We start from the raw sequence: 27402 nt of genomic DNA on the forward strand, positions 1-27402 counted from the left end.
AAAAAATCAAAGATAATGAAACATAAGATCTGAAGGAAGCCAAAGAAGATAAAGTCTTGCAAATTTTATAAGCAATAATTCCAGCTTTAAAAATAGTGTTTCTAATAGTAATAAATATATTTAAGTGGCCTCAGAAGAAACATTTGATGACTAAATATTAAAGCTGCCCAGAGTCCTTTGATAGTGAAATAACCGCATTATAAATTTAATAAATAAAAATAAAATTTAAATAACATTCATTTTTACCTCTAGTTTCTCATTTACATGAAAGAATGAACTTCAGTCAATAAACGGAATTAAAATAAAAAAGATCAATATTTGTACCACTTGGAAAAAAACAATTAATGATATATAGCTGGATTTGAGCAATAATTATTTCCAGTCAAAGTAGTTTATCATTCGGAGTGGCTCAACTCTATCCTGAGGTTCAGCCTTCATTTATTTGTCATCTCAAATACTGTAGATATGCACCACACAAAAACTGCACTCTTATGAGATAGAACTCTTGCTCATCTAGAAAAAAAATAGCAATAACAATAGCATTTAGACTTACATACCGCTTCATAGTGCTTTACAGCCCTCTCTAAGCAGTTTACAGAGTCAGCATATTGCCCCCAACAATCTGGGTCCTCATTTTACTGACCTTGGAAGGATGAGTCAACCTTGAGCCTAGTGGGATTTGAACTGCCAAATTGCAGGCAGCCGATAGTCAGCAGAAATGGCCTGCAGTACAGCACACTAACCACTGTGCCACTTTGAATCCTATGTTTGCTACCCAGAGTCACACGGGCAGATGGGGCTGCTGTGTAAATCAATAAAATGAATTAAAACTATACAGAGAGCACCTTTTATCAGGCTAACTGCTGAGACCAGATAGGGTTCAGTGGATGGGGCAGCACCATTTATGCTGGCATGCTTTTCTACCAGCTCCAGGGCTAAAGGAATGTGTGTTGATAAGTCCTAAATTTGAGCTAATGACTAGACTATATGACACATTCCATAAATCTCCCCAAGCTCCTTGGTATAACATACTGTAAAGGTAAATCTCTTGAGGATCTTTCACAATGTCAACAATATTGTGTTAATACTGATGATATATGAAATGAGGACCATTTCTGTCTAGTTTTAGACTGATAGTAATATTGCTGCAAATTATAGTAACATAGATATAATATCACAGTTTAAATAAAAAGGGAAATTGCCCTGGAAAGGTATCAACTAGCAGAGTTTTAAATTCATTGTGTTAATGGATGTTATTAAGCATGGAAGAAACTATAAATTTTTATGGTTATAGTCTTGATGCTCTACATTGATGATGGTAAACCTATGACATGTATTATTTTTGGCGACACACCTAGAGGCCACACAGTATTTGCAACATATTAATTAGACAGTGTGTCCTGTCCTTTAAAATTGGCATAGGTATGTATTAGATTGCTTGGGTGACCCTGCCCCAATAAGTTTGCAAGTTAAAAACTAAGAATCTAAATTTTCAAGGCAAGTTCATGTCCTGATGACTTCATGGTCACATTCATGTAGTTTTTTTCACAACAACATAGAAATGCCAGTGTCTTCTTCCAAAACTTTTTTTAGAAGTTTGGTGACATACCTAGAGGCCACACAGTCCCTGGAGACCCTCTGGAAGTTGCATGAGTGGTCACTGGAGCTTCTGGAAATCAAGCAAGAATGTTTTTGCATGCTCTTCGCAGTTTCCAGAGGCTGCAAGAGAGAGCAGGACCGTTTTGTACAACTTCCAGAAGGTGCACAAGAGCACATCGTTTTCCTGTGCAGCCTCCCAAAAAGCATCAGAGCCTCCAAAGGCCACCCAAGAAAGTGGGGTGCTATCAAACAGATTTTGCTCTCCCTGCAAGCCATGCAAGAGGACCCTGCTCTTGTATGCTTTATGGAGCCTCCAAACAAAGGGGTTCGATTTCCCATCCACTTGGAGGCTGCAAAGGCCATGCAAGAGCATTCTCTGAAGTTTCCAGGCCTCTGACGGCCCAGAGATGCCTTGGATAGACATTTTTCTGAGGAACAGATAATAAAAAAATAGAATAGAATTCTTTATTGGCCAAGTGTGATTGGACACACAAGGAATTTGTCTTGGTGCAAATGCTCTCAGTACACAGAAAAGAAAAGACAAGAATCGTATCACAATAATAGTCATAGGGTATTTACAAATACATAGGTGTTAAATTTATATGCCATCCATCTCACTATTTAAATGCATGCGGACCAGGACACCGAATAATGCAGCCCCACAAGGCTATAAACTTTTAATACATCATTTATGTACATTAACTATATTATATATTTTATATACAGACCAAGTGGCTCAGACAAGCCAAAAGATTGGACACCCATGATTTACAATGACTTTGTTATAAATTGCTTCTCTTTTGTCGGTGTATGTGTGTGTGTGAAAGACATGCCAAGCAGTGTCAAGTTAGGCATTTTCTGAATTTTTGACACACTGAGTCCAAAAGGTTCATCATCACTGCTCTACACGCTTTTCAAATGGCGTCAGGGAGGAGTTTTGCCTTCCACGATAATTCCATCACTTTCTTAGCTACTGGTAAAGGTGTCAGATAAAATGGTAAGAAATGGTTCCTGCACCTATTAAAAGGTCATAAATCTTTTTTTCCCTCCCAGAAAGGTTACAAACCATAAAGCAGTGTTCCAAGATATTTGACATTGTATCTGATGCAGTATAATCTATCCTCTGAGAGTGTACCTTTTGAAGAAAAGACAGTGAGATCGCTTGTGAATTTGCTAGTTAAAAGCTTCCCTAAATAGCTCTCGTTTAGAGCAAGAGATCAATACTGCCAGCCAGACTCACAGCCAAGGTGTTTGAACAGAAGCCAGTTTAATAGGAGCAAAACGGGATTAAATTTGTTTTCAATTTTTAAATACTTTGTGTCACCAAAGTTCCTGTGCTCAGCTGAAAGTTCTTTGGGCTTGTCTGCAAAAATGTTTACAACAAATTGAAGCCTAATTTTATCCCACAAAACACAGGGCTGTCTGTGCTTTTTTATTTATCTAAGTAATCTCTTTAAAGATTGTAGCCTAAGCTTTTATGATTAGACCATTTCATCAACTGTCATCCTAAATTAGTCAGTATGGATTTAGAAAAAAGGAAAGCGGGCATTTGGGAAGATTGGCAAATGAATAATTACAGGTTGGGTTTTTTATTATGCCACACACATTATCTTGCAAAAGACAGTATTTACATTAACTTGCTTTGCTGTGGGCTCAGATATGGAGAGCTTCCAAAAAGAAGCTGGAGAAAACAACCCCTCAGCACACACAGCTTTGAAACTGGAGTTTACATCCAGTTCCATAGTCCCCTTTAAAGCTGGTAATAAGTGATGAAAGCAGCTATTGCTCCCAGTATTTTTAGTAAGACAGGACATTTTTCATGTTTTCAAACATAGGAAACAAAATTGCTTTATAGATCCTAAAGTAGACTCCAAAGTGGCTCTAATTCCTGATATCAGGAGGCTGACAAAATTTACCCCCACCAAGGAATCCATATTACATCAGGTGAATGTTTCAAAAGACAACAAGGAATTTAAAAGTTAAAATTCTCTCAAAGTAGGTTTTCTTAGTTTTAGGCTTTTATGTTGAAATCATGTTTCGTGAGGCAGTAAAAAAACTGCACCGAGTTAAAGCAGTTGCAGGCATTCAGGGTGCCCTTGGAGACCAGTAACTTGGTTTGAAGTGACCCCGAGGAAGGGAGCCGCGAGCCAGATAAGAAGGCCACAGAAATGTCAGGCAGCCAAGGGATTATTTTACAAAATACAATATTAAAGGAATGTAGATCAGGGGTGAGAGTAAGACTATGGGTGTCAGCCTCAAGGTCTGAATTCAGACAATTTCCTATATTGATATAGAGGAGGAAAAGTTGTGTCTGTGCAAATATAATTAATTATTCATGATTATTGATGCAACTTTTTAAAATCTGCTATATAATCTGCCTATGTACTATCAGGGGTCTCAATCAGTTTGACTGAGAACCCAGTGAATAATACACTTTTAGGTAATTTAATTAATTGTTTCCGATCTCCATGCTTTGGTTCATATTATGGTGGAATGGGGGATTTCCAAGCAATCTCACATTCACCAGGATCTCCTGAGTTCACTTCAACCATCCTTGAGATTCAACATAGTGACAAAGTATTTACCTGGTCCTTAAGCCTAGTCATCTGAGCATACATACAGGCAACCAGATAGTCCCACAAGAGAAAAGATTATTGGGTTTTTAAGTCCATACTGTTTGTCATTCCCAGTTGCAGGAAGCAACTAAACTTTCTACTGCTTGTTTTGTGACTGCAATCCATTCCTTAAATCGGAAGTGAAATGGTCACTAAGTGAGGCAAGCAGGCAGACAGACACTGAGAAAATCATGGTTTGCTGCCTTCTCATTTAATAAAGTTCTTTCATATAAGCTATTACAGCTTTACTCTTACTCTGGCATGTGTTATCAGGTGCACAAAATTTGATCATAATGCAGATATTGGATGGGAAATGATTTTTTTAAAAAAATTATCGCCATACTCCCAAACAGTCACCAAACATGGTAGCCACTAAACTAGGAATAGCTATATGCAACATTGAACATGTAGTATTCCTATAGTAACAGCCAAAACTTCTAACAAGCAAGTTTGGAAATAAGTGAGTTATGAGTCAGTTCTGCACCATCCAAAAAGAAACTAGCATTTGGGTCTAAATGATAGTTTGGGTCTAAAACCAAACTTTATGTCTAAAGATTTTGTTCTTTCACTGCAACCTTTCTTTTTTCACCGACATCCCCATGATTTAAAATCCACAAGCCAGAAATTCTATTCAGATCTGAAAAGAAAAGAAAAAATCACCTACAGACTTCCAAAAGCCTTTCAACCCTTTTGCCTGGGTCATTAAAAATGTCTGCGATATGGAACAAACCAAGACCATAGGGAATTGTGGCCCATTCAACTAAAAACACAGCCACATCTGTCATCTTCTACAGTAATAACCATTTTGGAGACATATGTTGTTAGATTGGGTAGATCGGTCCCAATGAGAGACGCGAGACCAGTGTACTTCAAAGCTCTTATTTATTGTATAGTTCTGTTCAGGATCTTGGAGCCACGGCAGCCCTTCATATAGGGACTGCTCGCGGCTCGCCGGCCAATGACAGAGCTTTGAATCTCCCGCAATCGGCTCGGCCAATCGCGGTTGATTCTTAGAAAACCAATCACAGCAGTTCTGTAGACCAATCAGGGAACAGCCCGTGTGGACCAATCAGATTCCACCTTTTGGAGTATGTTAATATAGAACATATGTAAGGCTGCTCTGTACCCTATTTATTAAACCCTACAAAATTAATTGTTATAGTTTGGCAACAGCTTCCTTCAGCTGGAAATGTTGCAGAGAAAATCCAATAATTGTTCCTAAAAAGGATTACACCAGAGGTGGTATTCAGTGGGTTCTGACCAGTTCTGGAGAACCAGTAGCGGAAATCTTGAGTAGTTCAGAGAACCGGCAAAGCCTACCTCTGACTGGAGATTTTACAGTATCCTTCCCCTGCCATGCCCAGCAAGCCACACCCACAGAACCGGTAGTAAAAAAAATTGAATCTCACCACTGGATCACACACCCCAATATAAGTCCCACCAACCCCCAGGGTCACCCATATCCCATTGTGAAATGCCCTGGCTCAGTGGTGGGATTCAAAAAAAATTTAATACCAGTTTTGTGGGCGTGGCTTGGTGGGCGTGGCTTGGTGGGCGTGGCAGGGGAAGGATAATGTAAAATCTCCAGTCAGAGGTGGGATTTTCTGGTTCTCTGAACTACTCAAAATTTCCACTACCGATTCTCCAGAACTGGTCAGAACCTGCTGAATACCACCTCTGTCCTGGCTCCATTATAGAAAAATGGTTACGCAGATAACTTTTTTTTTTTAAACAATAGAGGAAGGACATCCAGCCCTCCCAGGTATTGAACAGTTGAAAACAAGAGGGCCTTACCCTCTGAAATGAGAGGAAGGAAGATATCCCATTGTGGAATGTCCTTTATTTTTCATTGCAGAAAACAACCTCCATGATAAATCCAAAGTATTTTTCTTTAAAGAGTTTTCTTCCTTTGAAAACTGGATATTCTTACATCTCCATGTTCTGAAATGAAGCACCATCTAGTGGCAAGTAAAAACATTCCACAGAAATGCATCTTTGTTTGAAATTTCTAGGCATTTTCCATGATTAGGAGTTTCTTACATGGGGCTATTTCATCATAAAGACAGGCATTTTAGCTTTCCTTGTAAGCAATCTGTTTAAAAGGTCTGGCTGAAAATCCTGAAACCCCTTGAATAAGGTGCTTCCATTCAGAAGAGCCCTGAACAAGGTAACCTTAGTGGATTCCAAGATTTAGCAACAGCATCATGGACCAGATCTGAGTAAATTTCTTCTTGCTGTTTTTATAAACTCATAAGATTTAAGATGGTAATGTAATCTGCCTCGGCCTAGTTTTGTGAAATCTCCAAATGCCTCAGTATGCAAGATACAGATACCACCAAACCAATGTATCATCGTATATTGGCTGTTATGGTTGTTGCCGTTATGGCCAAATTGCTATTGAAGAAAAAGTGGATTTTTCTTATAGTGCAGATGAAATATTGTATTTATAATCTTCCCCTGAATATAATTTTTTTTCTTCTTCAAAACAATATATGCTGCTATTCTGAGCAGAAGCCACCAAAGTTTTGGCCTTGAACATTGGACTTGGGAATAAGGATGTACATGGGAATAAGGAAGTACAATTTATTTATTAACTACATTTCTAATCCACCATAGTTCAGAATGATAACAAGAAATTCTGTGTTTGTACAGTCACTCTTATGAACCAGTTGTACTAAACTGTAATTAGGATTTCAGGGTAGCTTGCATAGCATTTTTCTCTACAGTAATAATTCTATGAGATTCAACGGTTAATAATTTAGGCACAAAATCACCAAGTGAGTTTTATTCTGGATATCACAGGTTCTTTTACATATACCCAAGTCAATGGGCTCCAAAACCTATGAGAGCCAACACAACCACACAGGTCCTTAGGTAACACACATACAAGCATTCAGAGGCTAGTACTCACTGCATTACTCCTTTTTCCTACTTCTAGCCCTCCTCCTCCTGTTGCTCCTGCAACTACTAATCCTTGTGAGCCCTACTGCTGGAGAACAGTATTTTTTTCTAGCTGCTTTAGGTAACTTTACTTCCACAAACAAACACACATCTTCTTCCCCAACACTAACACTCCAAGCTGCCTCTCTGCTCAGTAATTATAGCCAATAGTTGCTGGACTATTGGCTATAAAAGGACTTAAAGGGACAGGACAACAGCAGCACTGGTACTGACCATTTTCTAGACAGACTGTCCTCTCACACTGGAGAATGGACTTAGATGAAGTTTTAATGATTCTGCACCAATATCTACACCGTCTGTAATAATACATTGGAATTGGCTATGTCCATGAATGTCCAAAATGCTACAGCCAGCAGAAAATTATGACTACAGTTCCACATATTTCTAAAGTGCACTTAGGTCATACCCTACAGATCAGAGGTGGTATTCAGCAGGTTCTGACCAGTTCTGGAGAACCGACAGTGGAAATTTTGAGTAGTTCGGAGAACTGGCAAAGACCACCTCTGACTGGGAGATCTTACAGGATCCTTCCCCTGCCATGCCCACCAAGCCATGCCCACAGAACCGGGAGTAAAAATTTTTGAATCCTACCACTGCTACAGATATCTCTCAGAAAATTCAGAAAAAACTAATACAATATTGATATATAACTCCTTTTTTCCATTCACAAATGTTCTCGTTATTTTAAAGTCCAAATGAATATATTTATCAAAATATAAAATATTCTGATTTTGAATGGAAACTCTCTTCCCGTCTCTTCCCTGATTTAATTCAGTGTTTGGGTTTTAATAGTTAATATTGTGAGATATATAATAAACTGTAATTTCCCATAATGTAGACTAGCATATATTGCAAACAGTTCAATAAAATCGTTTTGTATCCCAGCAACTTTGGAGTTGAGATTTTACTCCTCACAATTCTATTAAGTCAATGTTGGATTTAAAATTCATGCTTCAAAAATCTATATATGGCCCCAAGGTTCACATATTGCACTAAGCCATGGTTTTATTGAATAAACAATTATCAAGTCCTAGAACCATTGTTTACATACCACACTGGGTAGGTTTACCCAACATAAAGAAGCAAAGCCAAGATACTATTTCTTAATGTACTGTGTATTCATTGTGTATTTTTCTTGTTGATCATCCCTTCAAAGGAGCAGTTTTAGGTAGTTTAGGCCTGACTGCTTTGCATTTCTTATAGTTCATGGTGTTCTCAGTAACCATAATTTCAAGGTGTTAAAAGTTGTCTAATTTGGTCATTGCTTTCCTCCCTAGTAGTCAACAGATTTCAGAAAGGTATCTTTAAAGCTAGTCTGAAGTAAGAAGGTAAAAAAGGAGTTGTTGCAGATTTTACTATGCTAATCATTGTCAACTATAGCGGGTGGTGCTCCTCTCCATTTCAAGGCCATTGAGCCAGCACTATCCGAAGACATTTCCGTGGTCATGTGGCCAACATAACATCACAGAGCGCTGTTATCTTCCCACCAAAATGATATCTATTTATCTATTTGCATTTGCTTCAAACTGCTAGGTTGGAAGGAGCACTAATTCATTACTGATAATTTTCAGGACTAAATACTGTCCTAGCTCAGATCCTGTGGGTAGATTCATTTTCCCTACTTAGTCATCCAGAAGTTTAATTTTAAAAATAGGAAATGGATGCAATATCTCTACTGCCAAAAAGCAGTATTATAGCATTGTGCCAGGCATTGTATACAAGCACTGGTAGGCTACTGTATGATACTGTGCTACTCAGTGAATCTTTCAATAGGCTAAGATAACGCATTATCCTGTTGCTTTTTAAATTATCCATGGACAAGTTACTGCTGAAATAAATAAATACAGAGCACAAAAAAAGTGGAATATGGAGAGAATGAGGTGTCTCCTTTGGCAGGAGAGTCTATTTATACAAGATTAGAATATCTACCAATGTGTTAAGATTGTGCAGCTTTTTACAGGAATATCTACCATTTTTTTTACTGCAAAATGAAGAGGCATTAAGTCATACTGGAATTTCTCCTGGTTCAATGTGTCTTGCAAAAATAGCTCCTCGGGTTCACTCAAGCATTATTTGCTTTTAAAAAGTCCCTTGTAAATCATTTGAAGAACACTTGCAAACTACATTGGTAGCTGAAAACCCCAACAGTGTCTTGGTAATAAATATCTAGTGGGCTAAATGACTAACATTGTACTACATAAGGAAATTGCAGAAAATTGAAAAGTGCAGGTTGCTTCTATACACATGTATCTGGTTTTCGTTAGTTATGAAATCCCTTTCCATATGAATGTATTAACATAACATTCACTGAAGGCATAGCATGCTTATCATGATTTATTGGACAGTTGGAGCCCAGCTTAAGAGGAAAAGTAAATAAGAGCAAAAACCTTTTCTAAGACATTTACTGGCTAGCCCTCCCTCCTGGTCCACCCATCCCCACCCACAATTGATTTGTCACTATTTTTCTTTTCCATGCTCTTAGCAGATCATCTTCAAGATATGTGCAATATAACCTTGTTTATACCTTTCCAAAATTGGAGTGTGAAGCAACAAGATCAGCTTGTTTGTTCAGGTTGCCATCTCTCTCTCTCTCTCTCTCTCTCTCTCTCTCTCCCTCTCTCCCTCCCTCCCTCCCTCTCTCTCCCTCCCTTTTTTTCTCTCCCCATTCTGGCAAAGTGCAGATTTAATAATTCCTTGACCTTGTACTAAGAATCATTGATTTTCCCCAATGACTACTCACTTCTTCTGCATTTCCTGTCACACTGACATCCCCCTTCTCTAACTTCCCAATGCTCAGTGTATTCATATCTCATTGACATTAATCTTTTCTCCCCGCCTTCTATGTGTGTGCCCTCAAAAAATTGGTCCTTGGTCTTTCATAAAGAAAACCCATTGGCTCTGAGAACCTTCATTTAGTTAAAGGGGCATCTTATATGCCAGCTAACATTCACACTTTAAAAAAAAAAAGTTACCATGATCTATCATCCTATTCCAGGAGTGGCCCATGCCAGTGGGCCCACAGAACCTGTCTTGGTACTTTGCAATGCAAACACCCCAAAGTAAAACATCCATAGTAAAATAAATTACAGATGTGATAAAAACAGTAAGCAAAACTCCAATATAAAACTAAAAAGGGGGTATCACTTCACCTTACAAAACCTGTTTAAAATAGCTTAGTTTTTTTTTAAAGAAAAACCAACAACGTTTTGAAATTGAACAGAAGACAGAATCTGAAATTGTATGTACAAATGATGAAAGTTGTTTAGAATGTATAACAGTACTTCAAGTTTATGTTTGAAATGGGGATATCATGAAAGGTCATTTCATCATGCCTAGTGGACTTTTAAACTCTGAAGCACATGTATGACTTCTGAGTTTAAACCCAACATTCAACTTTTAAACAGCACCAGTTCAAAGTCTGTAGTAATAGTGTAATATGCTTTTGATGATATATTCCAACTAATATCTAGCGTGCTGCATTTTGGACCAATTGTACCTTTGTTGAGATATTTAAATTTAGTAGTTGGAATGGTGGGGGTTGTGCAAAGAGCCAGAACACACAGTTGTAGTTGATTGGTTGAAGAGTGCTGACTCCTGCATGAGGCAATCTGCACTGTGATTGGTTGCTGTGGGTGTGGAGGGTTTTTTCCCCTTTTTCCTACCTTTTTCTTTAAGCTGTGTGATTAACCTGATGATTTACTTTATGATACTCCTGTTTGCCTGACCATCTAGTTTGAGGTATATATAGTTGTAGAATGCATTTATTTATATAAAACTACAAGTTCATGTCAGCATCTCTGACTACATTTGAACAGCTGCTGCACAATTCTGTGACAACCTTTCTAGTACTCTTCAGAGGCAGCTCCATATCAGACACATTGCAGTAATCCAGATAAGTGGCGATGAAGGTATGAATCACCATTCTGAGCTCCTTCTATTCCATTTAGGCTCATAACTAGTGCACTGGCTGCTGGTAAGCAAAGACCCATTAACCATGACCTCTACTTGCCCATTCAGCCAAGGAGAGACGTAGGAACCTGATGTCTCATGAGTAGTGCCATCCCTTCAAGAAACGATTACCAAAGCTGTCAGAGCATCCTGATGAATGTATAATTTTCATCTTACTTGGGTTCAACTTCATTTTGTTTCATTCCTATCCAAACTCTTAATAGTCTTTAGACATTGAAGACATTGACAGCATTGCCTGTGTAGTTTGAGGTAATAATGTGCAATTGGGTATCATCAGTATACTAATGATTCTATACTCACACCTCTGCATTCTGTAGTTTCATTTAAATGTCACACAGGATAGGAAAAAGGACTGAACTCTGCAGCTCCCACAAATAACAGCCAGTGAGTTAATTAATCTCTCCTCTTTTCCCTCTCCCCAGGAGTTGGAACCACGGTAAAACAGTGCCTTCAATGCCTAAACTCTGCAGGATGCCCAAAATGATCACGATGAATGGTACTGAAGGCTGTCTAAGATATTTACAGTGTGAGGATGTATAGACTTTCCTAATCTGGGTGTCAACAAAATTCATCCACAAGAATGACCAATATTGTCTCTATCCCATGTCCAAGTCTAAGAGTTTACTGTCTGAAAAGGAACCAGAGAAACCAATTATTGCCAGGTATAAGTGAATCTGATGCCATATGGAAAAATGGCATCTAAAATAGAATTGCTGCTCAACACTGTCCATATATGTAACCAAAATGCTGTAATTGAATTTGGAAAGAGTAAATGTGCCACTTTTACCATTAACAGGGGAAATGTAATGAAAACTGAAGGACTCAAATCTAAACATCTGGCTGGGTGTGCAACCAATAACAGCAATACTAATGTCACTGCAGTGCCTGGAGAAACCAGAATAGAGAGAGAGAAAAAGAACTGGAAAAAAATTAAGAAAATATAAAGGTCTACAAATAGATGTAGAACGATTATAGCAAAAAAAGTAAAAATAGTACTAATAGCAGTAAGCACCTTAGGTGTAATTCCAAAAATCTGGAGCACCTCTTGAACAACATCGGCAGTGGCAAAATTACCTTCAGTCAATTGCAAAAGATAGGCCTATTGTCAGACCTAACCCATGAACCACGTAAACAATCAAGCTAAAGTACAATTCTTTATTTGCGTGCACCATATGAACAGAATCTTGTAAAGTACGACCCTAACCTAAATTGCATTCTCCTATCCTGGGAGATTCTACGAGTGGCTATCCTAAATCACTTCCTCTTCCACAATCCAATTCTGGACCATGCTGTCTCTTGCCTTGTTCCTTTACTTGAAATATGCTTCCTCTTTCCTGTGAGCCTTCTGCATTATCCCAATCAATCACATTTACTTGGAACAACTTACATCCTGTGACAATACCTTTAATATTATTAAACAACAACAATATTTTCTTTTAGGATTATGATGGACACCAGACAAAAAAATTGGCAAAAATAGGCCACTGGTGACCCTATACATGGAGAAATATGATGTAGGCATTGAAGTTTTATCACAGCCTTTAAACTGTGGGTAAACTGAGCACTGATTATGTACCTAAAACCACAAGTGTCTATATTTTTGTGGGGATAATTATTCAAGACCAAGAGAGGGGAAATTGGGCCAACATGTACGAATGACTGAACTTATCAGGTTCTAATATGTATTCAAGTTTACCTTCCCAAGTTTTGTTAATTCTCATTTGATACATACATTGCATTGTCAGTTAAGAGTGATTCCCACTCCCCCTTTCCAATGTATTCTTCATGTTATAGGTAAAGCAAGGTACTTCAACCTATGCCACCAATTGTGCTGATGCAAGGAGTGAGCTGTGCATGGGAACTGTGTTTTTACATATAAGGGGAACTAAAAGATGCTAAATCAAAACGAAAGTAGGGGGAGGCAGTTTCCTATAGCCAGAGCTTGGAACTCAATCCTCCGCTATCTGGAGGAAGTATATAGTTCAGAGAGCAGCGAGGGGCAGGGACCTCGGCTCCCCTCTTTGCATCCTTTCAGTGATCAAAACAAAACCGCTATAAGGCTGCAATCCCAACCGAGAGGCCTTGACCCCTTCTCTGCACGCTCCCGTCTTTCTTAGCTGAGGGCGCCTGCCTCTCCGAGGGGTGATGGAGGCTTAGGGATGGAGGAAGGTGGTGGCCCACCAATCCCCCGTTGCCATGGGAACCCGTTCAGGGAACTGCAAGCCGCGAAGACGGGGTGGGGGGGGGGGAGAAGGAGAAGCCGGTCATGTGGCGAAGCAAGATGGCTACCAGAGCTTGAAGGCTGCAGCCGGAGTGGGGTGGGAGCAGCGCCGTCCGAAAGGGAGCAAACGCGCCGCTCGGCGAGGCAACAGCTGTCCGCTGCTCCTGAAGTTTTCTCCCTCCAAGGCCTCCCGGGACTCGGCGCAGCCTCAACGCCGCCCCGAGCTTCCCCGAACGCTTCCCTCCCACGCCCCCCTCGGTCAGCAGGCAAAGGCGATCGCGGCGATAACTTTTATGGCAAGCGGCTGCTGCTTCGGCTCTTTTGTTGCTTGGCTGCTGCTGCTCTTCGGCGCGCGCCGCTGATGGGAGCGCCGCAGAGCTCCGGTCCGTCCGCCGGTCTGGCTCAGTAAAACCTCCGAGGCGATCCCGCTCGTAGCGGAGCCGAGACGATGGCTCTCACCTTGTTCGGTGAGTAAGCGCTGCCCCCCTTCACACACACACCCTTCTTCCCTCCCTCCCTCCCTCCTTCCACAGGTAGATAAATAGAAAGGCAGGCAGCCCTGAAGGGAGGATGGAAGCGGCTGGAGAGAGCGCTTTCTCTTTCTGTCTCTCTCTCTCCTGTCTCTTGCTGGATTTTCCGGATTCTTTTGGGTTGGCCATTAGCGAGATAAAGACTTCCTTCTTTCTTTTCCTCACCCATTGTTTCTACTCCAGGCAGAGCCTGTGGGTGTGTACTCGCTTCTTCAGTCACTGTCGGGGTTTGGTGGTTGATAGGCATTTGCAGTATGAAGTACTAGAGTTTTCAAGCAATTTCTTCCACCTATCCACCCCAAATCTAGCTTGTAAGAAGGTATCCATTCTCTCCCCCAAAGCAATATTGAAACACCTTAGCTAGCTTAGTTTTATTCTCTGTCCTTTCTGAGAAGTCAGAGAGAAGTTGACCCTGCAGCAAAAAAGCTGGCTTTTATTTTTTTTTTAAATGTGTTTCTTCCGGAACAAATGATAATCGATGTGATAAATGGCAAGCGAAAATGCAAATATTTGTATATAATTTATTTTTTAAAATTATTTAAAAAGCATCTCTCAAAAACAAATAGTAAAAACACACTGTTTATGTTTGTGTGTGCACAGACACAGAGGATGTGTGTTTTGGATCATTTGTTTTTGATTATGTGTGTTTTTAGCAGCAAGAAAATGTTCCTATAAATAAAATATTAATTTGGGCAAGTTGTATATATTGGCACATTAATTTATTTAAACTAATTATTAAGCTTAATGGCACACATTTCTATCTTAGTACAGTAATTAAAAAGCAATCTGTAACAGTAAAATGAAGCAAAATAATCTTGACACTAACGTATCATTTGGGGAAGCAAATTTCATTACATAAATAACTCACAGTATTCTAAATTTGGGTTGCTTTCTATTGATTTATTTTGTGTAATTATAATTTATACCAAATATGTCTTTATATAAAGTTGTAAAAATTCTGTTTCTTATATTTTAAAAATGAATATGATCAATTTGATACCATAGTAATGAAGAATTTAGTAACAATTGAAGTGTTTTCTTAATCTTTTATCTTCAAACTCTAACTGCTGCAATAGTTTTCATATTTCTACCTTTGCTCTTTACAAGAGTGTCTAGCCTTTTAATTTCACTGTTTACAGAATGTTTCCAGCAAGCATTTGGGAGATTCGAAACATAACCATGGAAATGTATTTTTAAATTATTAATATATTTGGAAATAATTTAACCTAGGGCTAAGATGATTATATTAAATTTATTTCATCAGACTTGTATTGTGAATTGATTCTGCAGAGTATAAATTAATGACCCTTGGTGAATTTTTCTGTGACTGAGAAGTTTTGTAATGGGTTTATATTGTTACCGTAGTAAACATATCTTGTGACACCTTTTTATTGTGGAGTAGTGTCTATTTCATCTAACAACTGGTAAGGACTATGTTTTCTGGACAAAGATGAAGTTGAAAAGGAGAGGAATAGAGGTGAGAGAGAAAGAATTGCGTACTGATAGTGATTTATTAATAAAACTATCCAGGTGGTTTCTTCCAAGCAAGTTTGACATATTCATGCAATTTTCTTGGCAACAGTACTAACAGATTGTCACTGTTTTCACCCATTGTGTTTTTTAATTTTTTAGTCTAATGCACAGGCCCAGTATTCCCTGATGGTTCTTACACTCAAGTATAACTAGTGGTCACCCTGCTTAGCTTCCAGCCAGGTGCTGCCACCTGTTGAGGCAACAAAATTTAATAATGGTCACTTTGTAAAGGTCTTTCTTCAAAAGATGTGCTTCGAAATATATGGGTGAACATTTTAAAGTTTAAGTCACACTAATATTGTCCATGGTTAATTCCCAGTGTGACTTGTGACTGTAAAAGCTTAAGTATCGTAAATGTGGTGGTATATTATGGTGTCATAATGTTGTACATTGTTATCTTTGCTGGAAGAGACCTCATATGATTACTGGAAATCTCATAGCTAGTAAAAGACCAATGGCTTATTTTCTTTTCTTCTCTATGCCAGTCAGTGGCTTCTTACTGCCTCATAAATCCTAATTGGCAATTCACTCTTGTAAGTGGTGCGAGAAGACAAGGACTATGGATTCAAGCACTATGCTCAATTCAATCTTTTTATTATGTTCATAGACCACCATTCAGTATGCTCAATTCCCACCTGTTGCACAAATGGGAATAGCCAAGCAGAAATGAACCAATAAGAGTATTTCAATACATACTGAGGATTTTCTTTCTTCTGGCCTGAAAGTTATATATACAGTATTTTCACAGGATCACTGTTATTCTTTTAAGTAATAATCTGTTTAATAACTAAGAAAATAACAGTCATATACTCCATCTTTGAGAGTCAGCCATGAAGTCTTAATAATCTTCCAGGACTTTATTATTTCTGGCCTTCATTCTTGAATTTACAGTTGTGTTGCTGAAAATCTGTAAACTTTACTGTTGTTCTCTGCTGGGTGTGTTATATAAAGCTCTGGGGAGCAGTAAATATATTATAAGAAGCAATCACTAACAAAAGGTTATGATTTTTTTTTCAGGTGGCAAAAAAGAAAATTAGGCATTACCAAATATATTCAATTGCACACTTAGACTTATATATTTATATACTGCCCCATAATGCTTTATTATAGCACTCTGAGTGATTTGCAATGTCAGCATATCTGGGTCATCATTTTACTGACCTCAGAAAGATGGAAGGCTAAATCAACCTTGAGCCAGTGAGAATCAAACTCTAAGCTGTGGGCAGAGTTTGCCTGCAATACTGAATTTTAACCCCTGCACCACCACGGCTCAATACATTCTTAAAACTATTACATAGCATTTCTGCCATGGAATATGACAGTGTTTCTACTATGGAATATGTTGTTCAAAGACACATAAAAGAAAACATGAGCAGATGTGGCACAACAGGCATTGTGCACACAAACCAGAGTAACAAAGGATTTTTCATAAATTTTTTACCTTCAGGGGGTCTGTTAGGAAACGGTTCAGTGTTCTCAAATCGGAGTCCCAGACAATTTTGAAAATGTTGATAAACATTCTGTAGAAAGTCAAGAGTCTGCATTTCTTTTGCAGTGGGGATGAGGAGAAATGGATGAACAGTAGCTGGTTGCATGATGGAGTTCATTTCACTTTTATATTGTGAATCACATACTTTTTTCCTATCATCTAATGTAACACCTCTAGATGCTACCTTTATACATGTAGCTATTATTCTAGAAAATGTTACTTTTTAATAAAGTGTCTGATATCAGTTATAAATCAGATGATAGAAAACAAATACTAGATAAGAGTGGTGGTCTTGGTCAGTTAAAAGCAGGTCAAAGAATTGTTGGTTCTCTTAAATCCATTTTGGAGGGGAAATTTTAGAGGGGATATAAATTTAATAATTAAATACCTGTAGCTTTATCCAAACATATAGAAGCAATCCTTAGCTTATATCCATTCATTAATTGATAGATAGTGCTATAAAAATGGACTTACGCTAAGTCCTTGAAATTCTGACTGTTGCAACACCTCCATAATCAAGTGATTGTGACAGGTGCTCAGGCGCCAAACTCATGATTACAAAATTGCAGCAAGCCATGATTATGTGATTGCCATTTGTGACCTTCCCTGCTGCCTTCCTACAAAGTAAAGACAATGGGGGAAGCTGGCAGGGAAGGTTGCAAGTCACTCCCAACAAGTCGCTCCTGCTGCTTTTTCTCCTGAGGAGCCTGCTACAGAGTTCGAAATCCCAGGATGATGGTGATTATCTTAGTGCTTTGAAGAGCTGTGAAAATATTCTTTCCTAGAACTTGATCAGGGCTATTGCACTATGAACAAAGACTCATGGTGAAGATAATGGGATGGGAGGATTGGTTCCTATTCTAGAATTCTGGAAAGTGTAGTCCCAGTGTGTTCAGAAAGGTTAAATTGCAGGAGGCTATCTTAGGAGGTTTGCTTTGGGATGATTGTGCAATGGTTATGGACACTGTATAGAACAGAAAACTGGTATGAACTTGAGGTGTACATCAAGAGAAGGATTATGGCTTAGAAGGAAAGCCAACGTTTCAGTGCTTTTTTCAGTTGCCCAGTGCTATAATTGACAGGCCCTTTAAACATCCTCACCAAATACTAACAGAAAGGGCTAAATCTGATACTGGCATCACTTATTGGCAACATAGTCTTGCATTGGAATTGCTTGTTGAATACAGGTAGTCCTCAAGTTACAAATGTAACTACCAATTACATTCGTAACCCATGGATTCGTTGGAGTGAATCATGTATAATGAATGTGAAACCTTTCTGCTTTCGCCCACACATTTGCTAATGCATGAGGTATCTCAGGATGGGGAAGCCCATGTGAGGAAGGGCTAGTGATGGAACAGGCCACCTGCTGAAGACCATTCAAGGCATCCCCTGACCACTGAGATACCTCATGTGATTGTTTCCCCACCACCACCCTGCTGCGCCAGGTCACTTAACCTTGCAAACATCTAGCAAGTTGTCTCCTCTCCAGTTTCTCTGCCACATAAAGATCACGGCCTCCAGAAGCTTCTGGTCTCTGTGCAAAACTATTGCAAGCTGTCAGGACGCTTTGAGGGAGCGAAATCGCATTGCCTCAAAGCGTCCTGTCAGCTTGCAAATGTTTTGCACAGAGACCAGAAGCTTCTGAGGGCCGTGATCTTGGGCCTGAAGTACTGCAAGATCATGGTGCCCAGAAGCTTCCGCTCAAAATGTTTGTAAGCTGATGGGACTCTTTGAAGCAGCGCGATTTCTCAAAGAAACCGCAGCAGAGAGGAGACAGATCTTCTCATGGTAAGTAAGTCCAGCACGGCAGAATAGGAGGGGGGGAAGCAATTGTGAGGAATGGGGTGGGTATAGGCAGGGTGAATGTTGCAGTGCCTTTGTGACTCATTTGTAAAGGTGAACAACTGCTGTGGTGCTGCAACATTCGTAATTTTGGGACTGTCGTAAATACTTGGGGGCTTATCTCATAACTTTGAATGGTCACCAAGTGAACTGTTGTAACTTGAGCATTACCTGTAGATTAGAAGGAAAATGCCATTTCTGCATCCTTCAAAAAAGCTTTGTTATTTTGGACTAAAGTTCTCACGTATGCAGGTAGGCAACTTGATAGCTAAATGATAATTCCCAGCATTATTAATGTTAATATTGAAATTATGTTCTAAAGCAATGATTCCCAAACTTTTTCAGTCCACCGCCCCCTTGGTGCTACAAACTCATCCTCAATGCCCCCCACCTAGGGGTGGGATTCAAATTTCTGTGGGCATGGCCTAATTTGAGGGTGTGGCTTGCTGGTGGCGTGGCTTGCTGGTCACGTGACTGGGTGAGCGTGGTTTGGTGACTGGCAAACCAAATACAAGTGGTCCTCACTTAATGGCCGGTTGCTTAGCAAGTGTTCTAATTTATGACTGGCCTCCCCAGAACTACTTGACCTGTTTTGGGAGTTTTGACAGCCATATACACACATATACACATACTCCCTTCCAACCAGGGGTGGGATTCTACCAGTTTGCACCTATTTGCTAGAAGCAGTTGTTAACACTCTATGCAGTTTGGGACTTCCGGTTTGAGCTTCTTTGGCGACAGACCGAAACCTTGTCTCTCTGAGGCTTCTATCTGTGCTCACTGCTGGAGCGCCGCGAGCCGGCTGGTTTTGGGGCTAAGCCACCCCGTAGAGGTGGTGAAGAGGGGGGAGACTGCCTGCAGGGTTGAGGAGAGCCGCATTTCTCCTCGCCAGCTGGCCATTACTCCCTTTCCCGAAGGCGGTTGTAGCGGTGGTCAGAAATGGCCACCACAAAGAAGAACTCGACCGGAAAAGAATGTGCAGGAGGAAGATAAGAAGAGAAAATTTTGGTTGACCAGGTCAAACAGCAAAAGCAACAAATAAGGTACCCTGGAATTTAAACTTAACAACATTGTTCCCAAAAAAGATTTTGAAGCTGCGAAGGAGAGAGAGAAGGGAAAGGATTAGGGTTTTTTTCTTCCCTTCCTTATACTGATTGCTAAGAGACTTAAGCAAGAAATTGAAAAAAAATCCACTTTGACATTAATAGGCATCTAAGCTGAAAATAAAAGTCAAAGGGATAATAAAGATTTCTGGACATTTAAAAAAATTTAAAAGCAGGAAAGGAGAAAAAAAAAGAATAAAAGGGCAGGATCTGGAAAAATGGAGGAGACTGCCTGGAATTAAGGAATGGAACTTAATTAAAAGGAACTTACAGTGAAATTTTAACAAGATTCCTCAAAGATACATTTTAATGGAAACTTGGTAACAAAATAATAGAACCCCAGGAAGAGAAAGTGGAAAAAAGAAGCAAGTAGAAACAGCCTTGGATTATTTGGATTATTTGGTGATTTTTGGTTTTTGCATCTAGATGACTAAAATTAACCGGATGGTTGTTTAAAAGTTTTTAAAATGGTATCACTCTTACAAGAACTGAAAATGGAACTTAAAAAATGGAAAGAAGATGCACAAGAAGGGAGAAGTACTTTTGGCTTTGTGTTTCAATTCTTAGAAATGGAGATCTGGAACTATGAGAAGCAACAAGAAACGCTTGCAGAACAAGAAGATTGGGACAAAGAAGAAGCCATCTTTAATGATCAAATAATTTTAAGGGGGGGGGTTTAGAAAAGGGGGGAAAGAGAGTGAAAGGTTTAAGACTAGAACAAACAACCAAAAAGAAGAACAATTTGAAAGATAAGTATAATATTAGAAAGCAACAGAAGAAGGGATTACAGATGAGAGAGTTAGAAGTAGAGAGACAAGGGGGTAAAAAGGGGAGGGAGAAGAAGAGGAGGGAAGAAGGCAAGGAAAAGAAGTTGTAAAAAACAGAAACAAGAAATGGAGAAACGGAGAAAAAATATAAGGATTGTAACCATAAGCTTGTTTAGAGATAATGGGTGAAAATTTAATTGCAAAAGGGATTCTGCAAAGGTACATAAGATAGCATTGTTATATTACAAATAGAAATAATTTTAGAAAATGTGATGATGGATAAAATATTTACTGTAATGTAGTGGGATGTTTGTTAATAAATAAATGAATTAAAATGATTGAGAGAATTAAAAGGGAACATTTTAAATTATCAGTAATGATTTATAAAAATATAAGTGAGAAATATGGAAAAAAAAGAATTAACTATGGAAAGTTTATAAGTGTTCCCAAGGAAGTATGATATTTAATTGAAAAGAAATGTTAAAGATGTTAAGATTTTAATGCATATTAATGATAGAATTGAATTGGAATGGAATGTGTGTTTTATTATATATATATATATATATATATATATATATATATATATATATATATATATATATATATATACTTTTTAAGAATATAGTCTCTATTTTAAGAATGTACCAAGCAGAACTCGATTTGAAGTTATGTATTATATTGAATGCTATAATCTTAAAGGTATACATTAAAGCTTAAATAAGAGCTTGAATGGATAAAATTAAAGGATATAAGGGTGTCATACTCTAATTGGTAACTACAGGGAAAAATTTGCTTAATAAGAAAAGATAATGTGAAATTGAAACAGGACAGACAAAAGTATAAATATAATGATTTGAATTGAGATGAGATAATTAAAAAGTTGAGAAAATTAAAAGAGGGGAAAAACTATGTAGAAAATATAAAATGGTAATAAGATATGGAATAGAATATAAAAATGAGCATGAAATTGAGTTTTGTGTCTGTATGAAGAAGTGATAACCTGGGACCATGCTATTTTCCAAAAAAATGTTTTATTTGTATATTGTTTTTGTGAAAACCCAAATAAAATTTTCAAAAAAACAACAACCATTCTACGCAGTTTGGAGAACCGGTTGTTAGAAGAAATTACTGGCCTAATCCTGTAAAGAAGGCAGGAAGGAAACATTCTGGTGTTGCTTACAGAAACTGCCTCTCCGTTAACCCTTATTACATTTTTGGCAGGACTAGACTTCCTGTCTCAGGAACGTCTTTGGAGTTTTTTTCCCCTCCTTTGCTGGTACTTTGCTTGTGTGGAGTGACCATTCAAAATTACAATGGCACTGAAAAAAGTGACTTATGACTATTTTTCACACTTACAATCTTTGCAGCATCCCCACAGTGATGAGAGGCCAGGCAAGGGGATGCATGCCTCGATGTGAGTGATATTGATTAGTCACGCCCAGCCAATAACATGACTACCAAGCCACATCCATCAGTCACATGACCACCAAGCCACGCCCACCAACTAAGCCATGCCCACATAACCAGTTGTTAAAAAATTTGAATCCCACCCCTGCTTCCAACCCTGTTGGAGCAGGTCATTGGACTAGAATCGGCAAAGCATCTCTGATTAGATTCTAGTAGTGAATAAAATCTAATCAGAGATGCTTTGCCGATTCTTGTTGATTTGTTTTATTTGCATCTCTTTATTTTATGTTGCTGAATTGCATTGGCGTGTCCCTTCTTGTGCACAACCCAGAAGCTTTTGTGATTCTTTGCAGCAAAAATTACCGACCTCTGGCTTTGCTCTACTTTTCAAACGTGCCGGCACTGCCGCGTTCTAGGTGCCGGCCCCGCAGATCCACCCCATTGAGCCCGCTGCACTGGAGGGACCTGCCCAAGCAAGTCCAAGCGGAGGGGTGCACCAAATCAATGGGGTGAGCCTGAGAGAGGGAAAGAGAGAGAGAGAAAAGAGAAACAGAGAAGGAAGAAAAGAAAGAGAAAAGGGAAAGAAAGAAAAAGGGACAAAGAAAGGGGCGCATGGAGGGGGGAGGGGGAGAGAGAGAGAGAGAGACCTGATGCATCAGATTGAAATGAGGCCTAGTTTAGAGGCCCTTTTCCACATTGAAACACCTTTGCCAGCATCTTTGCCAGCACATTGAAACATCTTTGGCTTCTATTAATTAAAGGTTCTATGGACGAAACATGGCCAAAACTATCAGGAAGCTCTCACATTTTGTTGAGGCTTTAAACAGGATCCATTGGACCAGACCTCCACCCTAAAAAATTACTTTTCCCCAATGTATTACAGTGCCAATTCTGAAGAAGGCAAAACCAAAATGTATTGGTAAATTACGAGAACACACACACACACACACACCCTTCTAACCCTGCTGGAGCAGGTGATTGGACTAGAATAGATATCTATTTTTTTTCTCCCTCCCTCCCTCCTTTATTTCTTTTTCTTTCTGTCCCTTCCTTCCACACACACCCTCTTTCTTTCTCCCTTTTTCTTTCTTTCCCTTTTCTTTCTCTTCTTCCTTCTCTCTTTCCCTCTCTCAGGCTCACCCCATTGACTTCGTGCACAGCTCCGTCCGGACTTGCTTGGTCAGGTGCCTCCGGTGCAAGGGGCTCAATGGGGTGGAACATGGCGGTGGCGGGATGTTTGAAAAGGAGAGCAAAGCTCTTTGCTCTTTGCTCTCCTTTCCCAACGCTGCATTTGGGGCAATGCCCCTGCCGCCCCAAACACGGCAGTGAGATGTTTGAAAAGGAGAGCAAAGCCACTGTGGCTTTGCTCTCCTTTCCTAACGTACAAGTCAGTGGGATGATCCTGCAGGGCCTTGTGTCGAATGCGGCGGCAGCAGGATTTTTCCTCACCCCTGAATTGTGCCCTGCCGCTCACTTCCAGCGCCCCCCTGCTGCCTCTTAGCTTCCCCCTGCTGGCCCCCTTGCCTCTCAGCGCCCCCCTAAGGCATCCCACCGCCCCTCAGGGGGCAGTACCGCCCATTTTTGGAACTACTGGTCTATGCCATCTTATGAAATATTTCTATAAAATTGTACTTAAAATGGACTTTTTGTTGTTACAAACTGCCACTACATTACACTGAGCAATTTTCCAAGAATTAATTTCAAACAAACCAGTCATGAGGTTTATGGTTATTCGGAATAAATGGTGGGAAAACCAAGTTACATTCATAGGCTGTGAAATAATTGAGAAATTCAAAATTTATTAAATGTATGCATAAAACAAGTTCAACAGAAAAATTAAGAGGTTAAGGTCTGATAATGGGGAAGAATATTGCAACTGGGAATTTGAAAAATATTTGACCAAGAGAAGCAGAACAGATGAAGCTATGAAAAAGGTTGTAATCCTGAGCAAAACAGGGTTGTAGAAAGAAAGAATAAAAGCATAAGATGTCTTATACTTGAAACAAAAATTACCTATTTTTAGGGAAACTCTTCACATGTGTGTGTGTGTGTGTGTGTGTGTGTGTGTGTTTGTCTATTCCTTTGAATCAATGTTGACTCCTGAGGATTGCCTGGACTGGTCCCTGGAGGAGATTCACATGAACCAGCCACCATGTTTTGAAGAATCAATGGAAGAAAAACAGTTGGATAAATTGTCAAATATTATACATGGGTTAAAGCTGATCATCTGATACTGCAAAAAACCCAAAACGTGAGAGCCCTGTCATTTACTGATGAGGAACAAGCATGCAGGAAACTTGTGAGGCTGCTGAAATCATTGCCCAGTTTCAAAATAACCAATCCCAGCCGTGTTATGTGAGGAAGACAAGGGGCTCAAACTCTAGACACAAAGCAGTCTAGACCCAATATGAAACATATAGGTGAAGCACATGCAAGATGGACAAGTAAAACTGAAGTACACCCAACTAATAATATGGCGGCAGATCCCTCATCAAGCCACTGTCCTGAAATAACTCCTATAGATTAAGAGCAGCATTGGCACCCAGAGCATGAACCAGTGCACTGTGGCACAATGTATTACAGTGCATAGTTTGATGCTTGGAGCATGGGTGCACCCCTCCATCCACGAAATTGTCCCACTTTTCTTTTTTTATTATAACTTTTGTTTAAAAAAAATAACAAAAACAGTTCAAATTTTAGAAAGAAAATAAAAATAATAAATAAAAAAGACAATAGAAAAAAGGTTGATCAAGAAGTGACTTCTGATCTTAACAGTGATAAAATCACTGTTATAAATGCATTTATATTTTGCCCTCCAGATCCAAGATTACAATACAGTTTCCTTCATTCCATAGTCTACCCTTTCTAATAATCAAACATATAACTCACCAGTTCATTTTTTTTCTTTCTTCAACAAAATGTCCATAAGGGGTGTCCAATCACTAATAACATTATAGTCCTTTATGATGTCCCACTTTCCATCGTTATTCTCCTGTTGCAAGTACCAAAAAATAAATAAATAAAGCTGAAATAGGCAAAAACCCTTTCAGAAGTGTCCGTACTAATTATCCATAGTAGAATTTTCAGTGGCTACAGAAAATTCTCTGCCTTTTGATATAAAGAAATACCTTTTAGTCCATTTTGCCTAGTAACTGTTTTTGATGTTTGCTGATGTTTGGTAATTTGGTTACCACAAATAAATGATTAGGGACCTGAAGAATAAAGCCCACATGCGATGATAAAAAAAATTCAGTAAGGACTGATCAATGTAGCATTTTGCAAAAGTAGTAAATACAGCTGCTGAGGTCAGGATAATGCAGCACTGAGAACATTGGAGGGTATGCTAACCTTGTCAGCAATTTACCTCTCAAAATTATCTTCCCATGATATTACTTTTTCTTCATATAAATTTTGATGCTTCCAATAAATCTGCTGTGAGATGAATGGGGAGGTTTTTCAAGGGGAGGGGGAGAAACAGCAGTATGAGAAGAGTTCATCACTCTTATATCTCTTTTGCAGTTTAAAAAGGTATCTTGACCTTGCACAGTAATCTAAATTTAAAAAGACAAAGAGTATTCCATATAGCTCTCTTATTTACTTTGATAACATAAACTTTACAAAGTAGTTCTTTAGAAACTGATAGGACCTGTGAGGACAACACAGACCTATTTTCCTAATCCCCTTGATCCATGGGCTTACAGATGCCTCTCCTTCCCTTTGAAGCAGTTGCAGAAATTTAGCTACATCAGCTACAGGACTGGCATAGCTAGTAGATCTGAATTAGGCCCACCTCAAGGAAAAGAATGGGTTTTAACGCCAAGATCACAAATGACCAGGCTGCTGTTTGTAGAACATCTATCCAGATATAAACTCTCCCCCCCCCTTCTCTACCTCAGATAGGCCTTCCAAGGTCTCCCTCACCCCTGAGACACCCCATGCTTTGCTTAATGACCCACGTGGTTGTTAATGACCACATCAGGAAGAGAGCAGGTGGTTAAACAAGATGATCATGTGGGTGACTCGCTTAACAACCATCATGGCTTGCAACACTATTTGTAGTGGGGCTACTCCCTTCACTTTAACCGTTAATGCTTTCTGGTTGCCTGTAGTAGCCAGGCTTCAAGGTCTCCTCTTATCTAAAGGTGTGGTGGCGCAGTGGTTAGAATGCAGTATTGCAGGCTAACTCTGCTGACTGTCGGGGGTTCAATCCTCACCAGTTCAAGGTTGACTCAGCCTTCCATCCTTCTGAGGTGGGTAAAATGAGGACCCAGATTGTTGGGGGGCAATATGCTGATTCTGCAAACTGCTTAGAGAGGGCTGTAAAGCACTATGAAGCTGTATATAAGTCTAATTGCTATTGCTATTGCTATCATGTTTTTCTCTCATCCCGGACATTTTCCCAAGAAAAATATTATAACATGTAAACTCAAAAGCTTTATATATTTTAATAAGATTTTAAGCAAATCACAGGATGTATTCTTATAATTATTTCAAAATCTTATTTCCAGTTTATCTGACCTCTTAGTCTGTTTAAAAGCTTTCCAAAATCAACATTGTAATCACTCTTTTTCTACTTATATCCAATTTTTTTTTTAAATCCTTTAAGTTTTAAATGTACATAAAGCTTGTTTGCTGCAGGTTGAAAGAAAATCATTTAGTGCAGGGGTCCCCAACCGCCGGTCCGCGGACCGTACCGGCCGCAGAACAAGCCTTACCGGGCCGCTGGTTGCTGGGCGCCGCCATCTTTTTGGTAAAAAGCAATTTTTCGTCAAAAGATGGCGGGCGCAGCGCTTCTGGTGAGCTTTTCCGGTAGAAAGCCATTTCTACCCGAAAAACTCACCGAAGCGCTAACACCGCCATTTTTGACAAAAAATCACTTCCGTGACGCCACCGGAAGTGATTTTTCGTCAAAAGATGGCGGCGCCAGCTGACGCTGGAACCGGGCGCTGGCGCCAGCTGACGCCGGAACCGGGCAGGCGTCGAAAAGGTTGGGGATCCCTGATTTAGTGTAATAAAACTTGTCCTTCTGAGGGTTCTTAATATCCAAAAAGCAGTCCACAAGCCATTTCCAATTAATGATTCAGAAAAGAAGTGGGTGAACCCCGTGTCCCTTTGAACACTTCCAACCAGAATTTTGAAATTCAATAGAGACCATTATTTTAAGTCTCGTCTCGAGAGCATCTGTATGGAGCCCTGTGGACAATCCCAAGTCCACTCCTTCCATCCAGAGAGGAAGTCAGGAAGGCAGTTTATTCACCAGCTCCTCTTTCCCCCATATTCATCAGCTCTGCTTCTCGTGGATCATCTTTAGTTCGCTGTTAATTGTAGAATTAAAACATTAAAATTCTGCACCAGCCAGTTGA

At 39.3% G+C, this 27402-nt stretch overlaps 1 protein-coding gene across 1 annotated transcript in view; it reads left to right on the top strand.

Moving 5' to 3' along the window:
• The first annotated feature begins 13391 nt into the window (after positions 1 to 13391).
• CHN1 (chimerin 1) overlaps positions 13392 to 27402 on the top strand; it is a 122717-nt gene continuing 108706 nt past the window's right edge. Inside the window, exon 1 of the mRNA XM_087949690.1 lies at positions 13392 to 13832. Coding sequence (XP_087805816.1) covers positions 13814 to 13832 — 19 coding nt within the window. The 5' untranslated portion in view covers positions 13392 to 13813. The remainder of the gene's footprint in view (positions 13833 to 27402) is intronic.

This window comes from Notechis scutatus, chromosome 1 (genome assembly GCF_049901735.1).
Source record: "Notechis scutatus isolate UNSWTSFEM ecotype Mainland chromosome 1, rNotScu1.2, whole genome shotgun sequence".
Classification (NCBI taxonomy): Eukaryota; Metazoa; Chordata; class Lepidosauria; order Squamata; family Elapidae; genus Notechis; species Notechis scutatus.